Below are 13344 nucleotides of genomic sequence, written 5' to 3'. Positions count from 1 at the left end.
TCAAATATCATGCCATTTGATTGGCTGGCTTGCTGACAGACCAAAAGATACAATGGCAATAGGCTCTCAGGTAACTTGATTATTAGTTGAATAGTTTTTTTTGATTGACTGCTGGCTGCCTCACTAAATGGCTTCCTGGCTTAGCGTCTTAGCAGTTGCTTGGTTGCCAGATTACCTGACTAAATGGCTGGCTGTCCAGCAAGCTGGTTAACTGACTAAATGATTGGCTGGCTGGCAGGCTGATTGGCTGGCAGGCTAATTGACTTGCAAACAGGAAGGCAACATTCATAACACAGAGGAAGCTGAGAAACAACAGGATCACACTCAACCCAACCATCCTGCACTGATGACACTCTGATTGCAATCACGAGGCACACATAGACGCACACACATACACACATTCATGTTCAGAAATGCATTTAGTGTGCAACATGCATAAACAGCATGGCAAAAATAAAAACAAGTAGCACACATTAGTCAACACAGACTAAGTAAGCTTGACTGTTGTCAAATCAAAGCAGACAAGGTCAAGAGGTTGTTGCTCAAGTCTGACAACATTGTCCCAATCAGACATATTTAACATGTATTTGCTGTGGTGCGTTTTGTTTTTGGCTTCGAACACGTAGCTTAAAATAAAAGGTCAGAGTCTTACTTGTAGCCAACGACTATGTCCAATCAAAGTAAGCGGATTTGTCAACAATCAGCAGCACTATGGATGCATGCGTGTGTTTTACAAGAGAATCCCAGTGCATGCACAAACATGCTATGTTGTATATGGACTTTCCAATATTTCATGAGAGAAATGCTCTAAATGCTCTGTTATATAAAATGGGCCTCACCAAACTCCGATGTACAGACCTATTATAAGTTGTCATTTCCGGTACAGTCACAAAGAAAGTCAGTCCATCATTTATACCCAAGAGAAACTTTGAAAGATGAAAAAAAATTGCTTGTACGTTGCATGTGAGAACAAATGTGTTAATATTAGTGCTTCTTGCATGCGGACTAGTGTGAACATAATTTCACTTTTACTTGTGGATGAGAAAACTCCACAGGTAACCTTTTCAAGAGGATACACTTGCTGTAACTGTAGGCACACTTTGCCTGCTCTTCCAACTATTCTGATCCAGTCCTGGTATTTCTCTTCTGGGCATCTTTGTACTTTTATGGAGGTCTGCAGCCTGACCTAAGAGATGTTTTGGCATTAAAATGTGCTTTGGGCATTTGGCCTGGTTAGGGATGAAAAATACCTGAATAAATCAGGGCAGGTCACGTTGGTGCTACAATTTCAGGCCAGCACAGTGCGATACTGCACTGCCCACTTGATTTTCTCTCTCAATGCGTGATTTCCTCTGCCCCTCCCTCATTTGGACCCACATTAAAATGAGCACAATATATTTAATCCATTACCACCATTCCCTTTGGCCTGTTACAGCCTTTTCTGCTTTCCCTTCTTGATAAGCCAAGCAAATCAGGTCCCATGGTGCCGTGTTAACCTTCTCTGCCCCTCGTCACATTGCATCCACTGCCACCTGCAAAGTGTTCTCCCACTCCTGCCCTCGCCGTCTGATAAACTGAGAAAAGCAGGTCATATGCTGGCGTGTTAACCTGCCTCGCCCACTCACCCCATTACATCCTTTGGCATCTAAGCTGCTAACACTATCACCCTCAGTCCAGTCACTAACACCCTTTCATTATGGACAGTCTTCTTTGCAGGGGGCTATCACTTTAAAGACACCCTGCTTTCCACTACTGTGTCTGTGTGGAGAGGGTGCAGATGACTGGGTGCGATGAGGTGTACAGGACAGAAAACCGAGGGTAGAGGGAGGGGTGTCATAAAAGTGACTGAGCCGGAGCCAGGCGATTTATGTATTTATTCATCACCAGGGAAGCTGCATATTAAAAGGTCGGGCAATTTTCCAGGTCACTGACCAAACCCACACTGTGAGAAAGGAAGGGGGTGAAGACGAGAGGAGACCAGAGACAAGAAAGATAAAGACAGAGTGGCTGAGATGGCAAGTTGGTAAAGGCAATATTGGCAGTTGAACACACGGTGCATTCACACCTCACCTGTGTGTGTGTGTGTGTGTGTGTGTGTGTGTGTGTGTGTGTGTGTGTGTGTGTGTGTGTGTGTGTGTGTGTGTGTGTGTGTGTGTCAAGCACCCCCCACGTGTGTGCATATGATGTTTGTTTGTCTGTGAGAGAAAGTGTGCATCCGCGGTTTGTGTATGCATTCACGTCTGTCTGCACACCGGCTGTGGTTAATGAGTTTGAAAGGTCAAATGCCTCTCAGAAAGATTAATGGGGTTTCCTAGGCACAGGGGTAATGGTTTACAAGACCCAGCCGGACACATTTCCACTATGACGGTCATTACCACCGCACAGCAGAGATGGAAGCAGGAATCACAAGCAAAAGACAAAGATGACACAAAACCGCTGGGAAGGAGGCCGTACAACTGTGTGCATCTGTCCACCTGATGTACATGTATGACTTATTACTGTGCACATTTGATTATAGGTGTGCACGTCACAAGCAGTCTGACCTTTCGGTAAAAAAGGTTTCAATGGACACGTGGCCGTCACAGGAACCGTAAGTAGGTTGATTATGGTCTAAAGTAGTAGCTAAAGCTACAATTGTGAGATTTAGATTAATATACAGGGTAAAGCTACGATTTTCTCAAACTGCAAATGGGCAGCAGAAAAGACCAAAAAAGGTTTGGCCAGGTTCTAACGGTAGCCCAAACTCCTGACCTACAGGAAACACACTTAAAATAAAAGTCTCGTTACGTTTTTTAGAATTATAGCCTACAGTGTAACTACTGTGGGTACACTTTCAAAATAAAATTATCCCCCCCCCCAGCTTTTTAAATTGTTAGCATTTAAATGGTAAAAAACAGTTTGTGGTGAGCTCTACCTTTATATCAACTTCTCTTTAAATGTAACAACTTTTCTTAGTTAAACTTTTATTGTAACTGTTTTCTTCCCTCTCTTTTCATCTTCTTTCCTTTTGTCCATATTTATCTCTGAGTCTGTATCTGTAGAACGTTTCGCTGTTTGTCTTCAGGTTCAAAGCTTTGAACGTGCAAACTTGTCAAGGCTCTGCAGCTTCTGAGCGATCGGCGTCTCCCGTTTCTAAATCAAATGAGTTTGTTACTGTTGTTGCAGCTGCAACATTATCTCTATATTGGTAGTGTTTCCATTTCAAATGGTGGAAAAAAATTTTGATGTGTTTGTTGGTTCCAGTTTCTGACATATCCTGGATCATAGGTGTTGGATTCACATCTGCTTTGTTGCCAAACCATTTCCAAGTGACAGAAAATTACTTCTTCTCAAAATAACCTTGTCTTCTTTCAAGGTGTGAGTACGGTGTGGCACGTCTGCAACCGCATGGTGACACAGCTTTATGTCAATATCACAATATGACTTTTTTTTTCTTTTTAATGGAGAGAATTTAATGACTATACACAAAACTGGATACACAATGGCACAGCCTTGATTTAAGTAATTTACCCAGTTGACAATATACAGTGGCTTTCAAAAATAATAACCCACTTTGGAAGTTTTCACCGTTTAATTATTTATATTTTTTTAAACATTGAATCATGATTGAATGATTTGAATTTTTTGACAAATTTAAGAGAATATTTCAGGTCAAAGTGAAAAGAGCTCTGTAAAAAGTAATGTATTAAAATGAAAAAAAATAAAATAAATATTGCATTGTGTCGCCTGAGTTCAGTGAATGTGTTAAAATATATCTGGAAGGTCCACTGACTGGTCCATCAGTGTCCTGAGCAAAACCTACACCAGGAAGACAAAAGAATAGTCGGAGCAAATCTGCATAAGGTTATTAAAAAGCCGAGTTCATGGGATGGCTACAAGAAAAAGAAGAAACATGCCACAGTTTAAAATCAGCTAAAGCAGGGCGTCTTCAAAAACTGAATGACTGTTGGTTTGGAACGTCACGTCCATCTCAGCCGCAAGCTAGTAACTCGTTCAGAGGAGTTGTAGGTGTCTTGGTGGCCTCCCTCACTAGTATCCTTCCTGCACACTCCGTTTGTAAAGACGGCCTGATTTACTAATGAGCTCTATTACTTATTACTTAATGGTGGATTTATCTATACTCCATAAGATATGCAATGACTAGAAAATGTTCTCTCAATGTCATGACTTATGTTCTTTATTAATATTTTCACTCCCTCTTTTGGAGAGTTAATATGTCTTTGTTAAGTTTGTTTTATTTGTGATACTGATTCAACAGTAACTTGACCTCGAAGACACAAATGTCGAAACACATGAACAGTGCACTCGGGTGATCTTCATTTAACAAACTGTTTGACTTCTAACATGTGATGCACAGGTGATGATTTACTTTGCCGTGAAAGAATTGTTTTTGTAAATTTGTTAAAAAAACAAAACAAGCAAAAAAAAAAGATTAACATTATTCAATTTTGTTTTAAAATGAGGGGGGGTTGGAAGGTAATGTTTTTTTTTTGTACATAGAGTTGTAAATCTGTTAATTATTAATATTTTTTAGTAACAAAAATAAATGTCAAAATTGCAATATAGGCATCAGGGTGGTTTAGCCCTGTCGGACTCGGAAATGTATCTCTGATTTCTACACCATAATAATTTCTGAAATGTTGTCTGTGACCTTTGGAGAACTGCATCTATAGTAGGCTGTGCTTGGAAACAGCTTTGGTGAAACAAACCCCAGCTTTGCAGCCAAGACTTTCAGATGTCCACAGGTTTCATGCCAGCACCTGAATGCACCACACAGACAGAGAGCAGCCTGTACTCACTCTCTGTGGTTGAGTCATGCCAAGCATGTGCATCTGTGTCCGACTACATAGTAAAAGCCATTCTTTGCAGTCTGTATGCACAAATGTAACATTGCACACACACACACACGCGCACTGTGGTGACACATTTTCTTCTCTATACCAACACACACACACACACACACACACAACAGGTCATGACATGACAAAGGACAATAGGTAGAAATTAGACGTAAATTAAAAGACATCGTTCGCAAGTGAGCCAGCCAGAGCCAGTGAGGCGAACACTGACACGGAGCAAAGATGAAGCAGGGAGGCTTATAACAGAGGGAGGGGTGGAGTTCAGCTGTAGAGGTGTGTGGGTTCACCAAGTATGCCACGAGTATGTGTGATAGAGGGCAAACTTCATCTACAGCTGCCAGGATCTTCTGCAGATTGGCAGGGTGAGTACGGCGGACTGGCCAGCGTGAAGCGAAGAGCTGCTGGGCCACGTTTTCATGGCTACACAGCAACATTTGTGCTGGACGGACTAACTTGCTACTGAAAAGAAAGGGAATCATCAGGGTCGGATACAACTCGTGGCAGTGAATTGTGCGAATTGCACGAATGCTGCGATTGTGATCAAGCGCGAGTTTATGACTGTAAAATACTCAAACTGAAAAAGAATATGAAAAATACCGACTGCAGAGAGAGTTTCCTGTAGTAGTTTTCTGTGTGACAGCTGAGCAAGGCCATCAGTGATCGACAGCACACCATCATGGATTCTCCATCATGGCTGGCAACTTGGAATAAATCAACTATGTTAAAAGATTGTTTGGCCAAAATTCGAATATACAACAGCAACACACACACACACCATTGTTTATGTCAATGATGCAGACTGTGGTGTTTATATGTATGCATTCTATTCTTTGATGATCTGGTGTCCATGAGGAGCAGCATTCCATTTTTCTGTCCTTGTCGTGCATGCAGTATGACGGAGCATCATCTGCTTGGTACAGGGACACATGGGAAGGACTGCGGTTCATGTTTTTACAAGATGAGAACCAACTCTTGTCAGCTCACATTACCATTGCGTAACTGGATCTGGACTACTCAATGATTTTTGCCTCAGCTGCAGCCAATCCAAACGGCATCCTGTAAGAGCTGTGCTGTTTGGGATATAAAGGTCAAAGATTCAAGTAAACATAACCAAATGAAAAAAAATATATATTGTATTTAGATAGAAACTAAATTTTACATGCAGTTTATTCAGTCTATAAACTCATCTCTGTGTGCACAGTGATTATTATTAAGTTTCTTGCAATTTTTTTTAAATATCCAAAACATTTTACAAAATTCAGTCACCTACATACAGTAAGAAAAAAGGTGCAGAGGTAATGTATGGAAAAGTTCAGTTTTCACATCTCAGACAAGATTAGTCACACTGGCTGGGGTTATCTCTAGAAGAAGCACTTGTAATTCTGTGTACCAAAGTGTGTGTGTGTGCGCATTGCCAGTGTTATTTGACCCCCTCCATTTAACCTATGGTCAAAAACTCCCTCTACAAACACAGGTTACACTTAGTTTGCCACCCAGGAGCTTTCCTCCTGATTCCTGATTCCACATAAGTAGATACGAGTTAATTTGGATCAGACTTGGTCAAAAGTACAAGTGAATTGCACTTCTACCATCAAGCCATTCAGTACTTTTGTCTGACAGATCTATGATCAGGTGTGTGTGAAGCAATAAGAGAGTGGCCAAATCAAGAGAAAGTTATTCCAAGAGGGCCATGAGGATATGACGGAGTTTTCAGGTGTATTTTAGTGTATCTGGCTAGTAGCTGTTGTGTATCTGACTACAGATGGAGCAAGCTGGGTATTTTAAGCTGAAAGTCCTGCTTTTCTGAATAAATCCATCCCCATCCATCCGTTTCTCGTACTAAAGTCCAAATGAGTGGGCGATTTTGTTTTCGGCATTGAAAAAAAAAACGAAAAAAAAAAAAAAAACGGAAATTTAATGAAATGCTGGGAGTGCGAGGGTGTTAGATCGAGTGAGTTCCACCAAATTGTCAGTTTAATTCCCAACATGCCCACCCACATCAAGCCTTGCATTAATGCAGTTAGTGTTTACTCTCAATGCAAACACCCTAGGCTGAAAATTCTGCCAAGAGCACAGCAACAGTTTCGCACGAACACACACACACACACACACACACACACACACACCAGTGACATTTATCAACTTTGGGCACCTCAGGACTAAAAATCCTGCCAAAACTCTCTTCTAATCCATTAGTATCCCAACAAAAGCACCAAAGATGAATAATGTGTTTCAAGGCAATCTGTACAAAAATCAGTGGGAATTGTGTCTTAGTTCTCAGATGTTGCTGGTGTGGATGTAATTTAATTCCCCCCGTTTTATTTATTAGACTTTTTTCTTTTTTGCATATAACCTTTGAAGGACCTTTAGAGAACAGACCCTTGAGATGTTTACTTAAAAAGCCTGAAAGCTCTGATTTTAAGCTTTAAAATTCGCTTTAAGACTTCAATCCTGCACATATGAAATTGTGAGATGGCCACGTGTGCAGTCTATTTCTAGTGAATGAACATTAGGTGAGAGATCTAAAAAAAATCAAATAAACAGAAGATGATCTTCTGTTTCCATGAGCCCATGAATACATCCATAAGCAGTCAACAGCCAATTTACCATTACATGAAAAGGAGTAAAACTTAATATTTAAAATGTATACGTGACATTTCGGTTTAAAAACGTTTTTATTTTTGTGTGAATGAACTTATCCAATCAACGACTGGCTGTTTGAGCACTGTTCTTGTAAAAATGGGTCTCCTTTATCTAGCTGCACCTATCTGTTGCACAAATCCCTTAACTTTCAGACTTTTGTTTTTTTTTAAGATATAAGATCTAATTATCTAACCTTTCAAAGCTGTGGTGTGTTGTTGTTCTCGCTACAACAGGGAAAAAAACCTGCTGATTTTTTTCCTCCATGCAAGCATGTGTAGAGTAAATACAGATGCTGTTGCACATAGAATCCATACATGCAGTCAAATCCACAGTTATTTCCTTTATCACAGGTAGCTGGACAGAGCCCCTTCCTCAATGTAGCTGAAACACCTGCTAAACCCCAATCTTTCCTCCGATACGTGCACATACAGCTCTCATACTCTGTATGTGTAAACACACTCTGCTTTTCCAATGGCTCTTTTTTTTTTGCAGATCCAGCAGAAAATCACGTGGTAATGTCTTTACACTGAACAAAGAAAAATCACTTAACTCTGTTGGGATCTAATAGACAGGCATGCGCACACACACACACACACACACACACACCTCAAGAGTCTATCAGTCTCAGTCAATGTGTTTCAGTGAAGTGGGAGGTAAATAAGAATGTGGCTGAGCTGCTGGTTTGACTTATTATAGGAACCTTGGTTCTGTTTCCGTACATGTAACATACAGAGCTGTTGAACAAACCAGTGGTGGCAGCTTACAATTCCCTCATCACTTGCTCCCTCCCACCTGCTTTTACTCCACTCCAATTTTCTGTCAGTCTCATCTACTCTTCCTCGATCAGCATACCCCTTTCCTAAGCCATGAACCTTACACACCTCTTCCTTTTTTTTTTTTTCCCCTTGTAATGCATAATTTTTTTGGATGGTCTCCACATTCTCCCCCTCCCTCTATTCACTTCAGCACAGCTGTGCTACTACCCTTCCTCCGTTCGTCGCCCTCTTCTCATTTCTCCTGAAAATGACAGTCCCTGAGGCCCTAACAAGAGAGAGTCGCAGCGCTACGCCTGCCATTTTCACAAATCTCGGTGACCTTTCTTGCTCACAGAGGTCACACTCCTCTGATCCAACATGCACAGACCCAAGGCTGCCCTTGCCAGCCAACGATAAACCAGTGTGATTGGGCCCGGCAGTGGCAGCGCAGCAGAAATAAGCCTGAATCAATCACACACAATTAGTCCCAATTGATGCCTGGGAGGGTGAAGTGCTACTCTTCTGCCAGCCTGGCAATTGCTGGTAAATCCAATATTAATGAGATCACTGCTAAGTACTAATTATAAGACTCAGCAATCATATAACATATGAGTGGAACTTAATAATGAATAGTCAAAATTAATTAACTTGTGTTCATGTCAACAGAAACCATAAAAGCAAGGCTTAGCATCGAAAGATAGCTGGTTTTGTAACTGCAGTTACAGTAAAACAACATGCACAAACCAACACATAAAAAAAAGAATGGTAAAAACTTCCCATATTGCAAGTCAAGAGCATTAACTTTTGGCCATTTTTCAACTTGTTTTTAGAGTTTTAAATAAAATATTCTTTGGTTGGTTACCACTTTATTACAGTTAGACACACTTTGGGGTACATATGGAATACATACATACAAGTGCGGTCAACAACAAAAAACTAACAAACGTTATTTACAGCTCTGTAGATTGGCAAAAAGCAGAGTTTAGAGGTGGTGTGCTTTTATATAAAATAAGCAAAAAAAAAAAAAGAAGACACAAATGGAAGCATATTGCCCCGGGGCAGGGCAAACTGAGGAAAAGCAAGTGAGTGGAAAAAGTTCCAGCTGGCATTAGAAAGGGTTGTGCATATGCCAGAGCCTTATGATACTAACTTCTAACTGTACAGAGACAGAAGGAAAATGAGGGAAACACAAAGGAGGAATCGGGGGTTACTGGTAAATTCTGATCTTCTGTTGAACTGTCAAATACATATTGGATAAACTGACGCAGAATGAAAGTTAGATACATACAATAACTCAATCCACAATGTTTTCTTTTGACTATACTACATAAAGTACTCCCTGCACATTGGTGGTAGATATACACTGCACCCTGCAGAATTGTCCAAAATTAATCCTAATTCCTCGGACTGCATGATGGATTGGGATTATAAAGAAAGCAAACAAATAAATAAAACAGTTTTACTAAGAATTCATGTATTCTAATGAGATTACTAAAGGATTAGGCTTCAAAACTGTCCTATTGTAAGGTTTGGGTCAGTTGGGTTTAGGTGAGAGGTGGGGAGCACCCTGCCCAGGTTGCCAATCTATCACAGAGCATAGTACTAATACGTTTAACAATAATAAAGAAATGTTTACTTTATCTCAAACTAGCCTTATATCACATCCAACCATCATCGTGGAATAGGGCAGCTGTAAATTTTATTTTAGATATTACATGAGAGGTTTAAGCACGGGCGTAATAAACCTGAGGTAAACAATACGCTGCATGTCTGCCAAGAACACCATGCCGTCAATTCACTCGAGCCAGTCTAACATGACGAGGCAGCAAACAACAAAGCGACGCACCCACATTCAGGATGATCCCACAGGTTACGCCGCACTTTCTGAGTGTCTGTCATTCTCAGTCACTCTGGTTCTATTGTTATGTACCTGGCTGGTACCCTCTCTCAACCTGCTGCAGATGCAGAGGGAGAGAGAGAGAGAGGGAGAGGGAGGGAGGGGGAGAGAGAGAGAGAGAGAGAGAGAGAGAGAGAGAGAGAGAGAGAGAGAGAGAGAGAGAGGGAGAGGGAGAGGGAGAGGAGAGAGAGAGAGAGAGAGAGAGAGAGAGAGAGAGAGAGAGAGAGAGAGAGAGAGAGGGGGGGGGGGGAAGTAAATGAGATCCCGATGAGATGCCAGGGTGTGTTAGCGTTGAGGTGTGGGGAATGAGAAAAGAGGCCTGAAGGGAGGGGGAGTGGCTATATTGACTGTGTGTGAGGTGCTGGACACCCGGCTCTGCTTGCACGAAGGCCCCCGGTCAAATCAGCATTTGGTAAGTTAGCTCGGGAAGCATTTGCAGGAGGGGAGGGAAGGTGAAAACATTAGGAAAGAGGCTGAAAGAAGAGTAGAGCACAAAGGAAGGAAGAACCAACAGTATAAAAATGAAGCCTTGCATTATGAATTCTCTACAGTGTTTTCCCCATCTCACAAATCCTTACAAACAGTGAGAAGAAGTGCTGCCAATACCAGCCTTCAGGAGCACATTGCTTTCACAGCAATTAATCGCTGTCACAACATCAATTAAACAAAAGCTAGCATCCAAATCCGGCTACCCAGCATTCCAGGGAACCAAATCAATCTGGCAACAAACGTGCGCGTGTTGCATCCAATGCTCAAGAAGAAGTGTGTGTGTGTGTGTGTGTGTGTGTGTGTGTGTGTGTGTGTGTGTGTGTGTGTGTGTGTATCTGTAAACGTTAAAAGAATAAAGTACAAATGTGGGCCGACAAGGGTTCACGTGGTCAAGTGTATCTGCCAAGCGCTCGCGGAAAAAGGTCCTTCGGTACCAGGAGGGTGTTTCATGAGAAAGGCTGCATGCAAACATCTGACCCCGAGATGAGTGCGGGTCCAAACATGTGTGGCTGTAATGTGCCAAATGTAATACGGGGAACATACGACTTAATGTTTAGGTATGCAACCGATGAGTAGTGCTTGTGTGTATCCAAAATCCTCTCTGTGTTGCCAATAAAGCCCCTCTTTAGAAAAAGCCTGAGGGTCTGAAGTCATTATGTTCTTTTCCACTTCACAATCTCAGTACTGATTAGGATCACTGTCCTGGATTCACCTGAGCAAACCACACACACACACACACACACACACACACACACAGGGAGAGAGAGCGAGAGAGAGTGTGTGATGGTTTAAACCGATACGTTTCATAGGTTTACAACGACTTGAGAGTCCAGAAAGTATATGTTGCAATCAGCCAGGCGGCTGGTAAACTGTGGGACCACGGCAGTACATCCCCAGCTCCCTCACTCTCTCTCTCACACACACACACACACACTTCAGTGCAGATGCAGAGGGTCAATTAAACAAGCCAGCAACCCGAATCCCAATCCCTCAACAGCATTAAATCTTGATACAACACTCAACCAATCGTACACTGTTCCCTGGCATTTCAGTCTTGACTCTTGGTTTAATGTTGATGGAAAGAGAGAAAGTGGCACTGTTTTTTGTCAGTGTGTTTAAAAATCTGATGGAGAAAAACATAACGGGGAAGGGGGGGGGCAAAGGGACCAGCATGCTGTGGGAACAGTAATAAGACATCAGCCTACAATGCATCCAGTCGTCCGAGCCACACCGTCAGCGAGTAATAGAGTATGAAAAGACAAAGAAACCAGTTGCACAAAGAAGAGCCGAAAAAAGCCCAATTCAAATCTTTATGACAATATGACAAGAACAGCTGCGTAAGGAAAACTTTTCCGTAAAGAAATCGTAAACTTGTAAAGAAAAAAAAAAAAAAAAAAAGAAAAAAAAAAAAAATATATATATATATATATATATATATATATATATATATATATATATACACATATATACACACACACACACACACACGGCAAAGTAAGTGTTTATGTAATTACAAACTGGAAGCATAGAGAAAATATTGGAACCTTTTAACCGCGTTCGTTATTTACATCATAAGCAGAAATGCCACAGTGCAGGCTGCAAATAACCGAACGTGCAGGTTTTATTGGGATAAAGTGTAGTGTTTCTGCCAGCAAGTGGCCAAACATTTGACAGTCTCAACGTGCAGCAGCCCGTGTTCGAATGTTAGAGTTGTTTCTAAAAAAAAAACAAAAAAACAACGACAAACCCTCGAATTTACTGAGAACAAATGCGTAAATCCGTCATATCTGAAACACGTTTCTCCATATTCAGCCAAACGTGTTTGTATCTACATATTTCTGAACCAACAACACTAAATTTCCTGTCAACATTTTAGCGTTCGTTTCTGCTTCCATTCACAGGACAGGTGTTTTTTCCAAATTCCAAACTAGGTCCGCCGCGGACATATTTCCGTCGATCAACGCCGCCCGCTGTGGCGACCACTTTGGGAACAACCGCACCAAACAAAAACGCGCGTTTTCACATACCTTCCTCGGCGTGAAAGTCTTCCACTAGGTTCAGCAATAATATCCAAAGCACCGAAATCAGCGTTTTACGAAGATCCATGTTTGTTTGGCCAGTTCCGCGAGGCTCTTGTCATCTCTCTCCAGCCTGCGCGCAACGCACCGCAGCAAGGACGCACTCGTGGGTTTGAATGGAGCGGATGCCGTCTGAGCAAACAGTGCAGGATCCAGGCAGCCGGGCGGTCTATTTGATATCTCGGGGGAGGGTTTTGTCGTGGAGATTGACGCCCGGCGAGCGCAATGAAGTAGGATGTGGTGTTGAGGGTACGGAGAGGGTACGGAGAGGGGAGGGGAGGGGAGGGGAGGGGAGGGGAGGGGAGGAGGGCCTATCAAGCAGCTGCAACCTGAAATCTCCGCAGGTGTATCCGCTGTAGTTAACAGATTCAACTTCGCAGCAGTGCGCTTTTCTACAGACTGTCCTTTTATAGCAAGTGGAACCGGAAGGTTAAATTAGGAACCGTTGGGTTTATTAATTTTTCCGCTAGTGAGAGTTTACTGAGGATTATATTCCTGCACTTATGTAATGATCGTAGCATCCCCGGTTTCAAAGTGGTGCCCGAGATTCAAGAGGGGTCCTAAAAGAGACTGCAGGTATCAGTGGGAAGGAAAAAGCACACACAGGACAAAACGAAACGCGA

The 13344-nt window shown here is 42.0% G+C and overlaps 1 protein-coding gene across 4 annotated transcripts in view; it reads right to left on the bottom strand.

The window, feature by feature from the left end:
- Positions 1–12976, bottom strand: part of LOC137122978 (ephrin type-A receptor 7-like) — a 133938-nt gene extending 120962 nt beyond the window's left edge. For 2 of the 4 annotated variants that reach the window (XM_067496276.1, XM_067496284.1), the window contains exon 1: positions 12671–12974. In XM_067496276.1, coding sequence (XP_067352377.1) covers positions 12671–12749 — 79 coding nt within the window. In that variant the 5' untranslated portion in view covers positions 12750–12974. Of the gene's footprint in view, positions 1–12670 lie in introns of all 4 variants that reach the window. The other 2 variants (XM_067496293.1, XM_067496301.1) reach the window with 2 other exon arrangements.
- Between the last annotated feature and the right edge of the window lie 368 nt (positions 12977–13344).

The sequence above is a fragment of the Channa argus genome, chromosome 1 (assembly GCF_033026475.1).
Source record: "Channa argus isolate prfri chromosome 1, Channa argus male v1.0, whole genome shotgun sequence".
In the NCBI taxonomy this organism is placed as follows: Eukaryota; Metazoa; Chordata; class Actinopteri; order Anabantiformes; family Channidae; genus Channa; species Channa argus.
This window is presented reverse-complemented; position numbering and strand designations above follow the sequence as displayed.